The following is a 1,588-nucleotide window of genomic DNA, read 5'->3' on the forward strand; positions in this document are numbered from 1 at the left end:
GGCAACCCACTCCAGTATTCCTGCCTGGGAAATCCTGTGGACAGAGGAGCCTGGTGGGCTATAGTCCAGGGGGTCACAAAGAGTTGGACGTGCCTGAGTGACTGCACACAGCACACACCTCAAACCGCATACGTTCTGGTTATCTACACTCTGTCGTGCCCCTCCCTCCAGCCACCTGCTGCTGCTGCTGCTGCTGCTAAGTCGCTTCAGTCGTGTCCGACTCTGTGCGACCCCATAGACGGCAGCCCACGAGGCACCGCCATCCCTGGGATTCTCCAGGCAAGAACAGTGGAATGGGTTGCCATTTCCTTCTCCAATGCATGAAAGTGAAAAGTCCAGCCACCTACTAAATACAAAAACGCTGAGCCCTTCTAGGTCTTGCTTGTGGGTTGAAATGTTAAAGAAATTTGTCTTCAGCACTCAGTCCTGAGGCATTCCTTCCCCCCACTGTCTGGTTAACTGTGATTCTGCCAGTCTGGCCCCCAACCCTGCAGGACCCTTGTCCCTCCCTCCTCACACACTCATCTCTTCCCTTCCTTCCCTGCTCCTCCCCCCCACCACCCCACCACCACCACAAGAGAACTCGGAGAAACGAACAGAACTTTTCACAAGTTGATTTTTATTGAATTACCATCAGTGTACCCTGTTGCTGTAAAATTCAATGTGTACACACTTGGCAATTTCTCAGACTTCATGGATATTTCTGAGGTCCCCAGTCTCACTCTGAAGTAGCCTGGCTCCCCAGGTCTTTACGTCCACTGATGGGCTTCTGTACTTCCTCTTGATTCTGCTCTGGATCATTCTGACGCAGTGTCTCATTCAGCCGGTGATAATGGCCAAATCGTGTTGATTGTCTAGTTTTCTTCGACTTTCTTATAGAGTTGGTAGTTTTTTCAGAGACCTTTTTACTCAAAGTTCTTTGAAGGGTTTTTTTAACCTTTGTGGCTGTCTTCAGCGCCTGGAAGGACAATAGGACAACAGAGTGAGGCCAAAAAGACAGTGGTTTAGGGGGTAGAAAATGTGATATTGACAGAATGGGGGAGTTCATGAGAAGGAGTCAGGGCTGAGGTGCGGTGGGGGTGGGGGGTGAGCCAGGCAGAGCAAAGGTAAGATTCTTGGGGGAGAGGGAATCAGTGAAAAAAAAGTATAGCTTGAGTAGGGTCATCTTACTTTGCCACCACTTGCGGATTTGTGTTGACCGGGAACCTTCTTCATCTTCCCCTGTTCGGAACTTGAGGTTGGTTGGTCTGTCTCTGTATTAGGCTCTGATGGTTTCTTGGACATCTTGGCCATATTGAAGCCTCCCAGTGGTCTACCCCAGGCCTACTGACCACGCTCTATATATAGCTTCCCAGGACAATGAGGGGGCCACACCCTTCAGTTTTGATTGGTCAGCAAGGCACTCCCCTAGCCAATGGTGGCTACGGAGGGGCTTCTACATCACAAAGCACAAATTATGACGTCTATGTGTGTAGGACAGGTTGCAGGAGAGACCAAAATTTTTCATTTAGAAAATCATTTCAGCAAATCATTCCTGACACCTCAGAGGGTGGGAATGGGGGGATGATAATGAAGCAAAGATGGCTCA

At 49.6% G+C, this 1,588-nt stretch overlaps 1 protein-coding gene across 1 annotated transcript; it reads right to left on the bottom strand.

Moving 5' to 3' along the window:
• Positions 1 to 602: 602 nt before the first annotated feature.
• On the bottom strand, positions 603 to 1,322 carry LOC781895 (uncharacterized). The gene is made up of 2 exons (NM_001144075.1): positions 1,171 to 1,322; positions 603 to 958 (listed from the first exon to the last, which is right to left on the bottom strand). The coding sequence occupies exons 1-2, from the start codon at positions 1,291 to 1,293 to the stop codon at positions 719 to 721; spliced, it is 363 nt and encodes a 120-aa protein (NP_001137547.1). The 5' UTR covers positions 1,294 to 1,322; the 3' UTR covers positions 603 to 718.
• Between the last annotated feature and the right edge of the window lie 266 nt (positions 1,323 to 1,588).

The sequence above is a fragment of the Bos taurus genome, chromosome X (assembly GCF_002263795.3).
Source record: "Bos taurus isolate L1 Dominette 01449 registration number 42190680 breed Hereford chromosome X, ARS-UCD2.0, whole genome shotgun sequence".
Classification (NCBI taxonomy): domain Eukaryota; kingdom Metazoa; phylum Chordata; class Mammalia; order Artiodactyla; family Bovidae; genus Bos; species Bos taurus.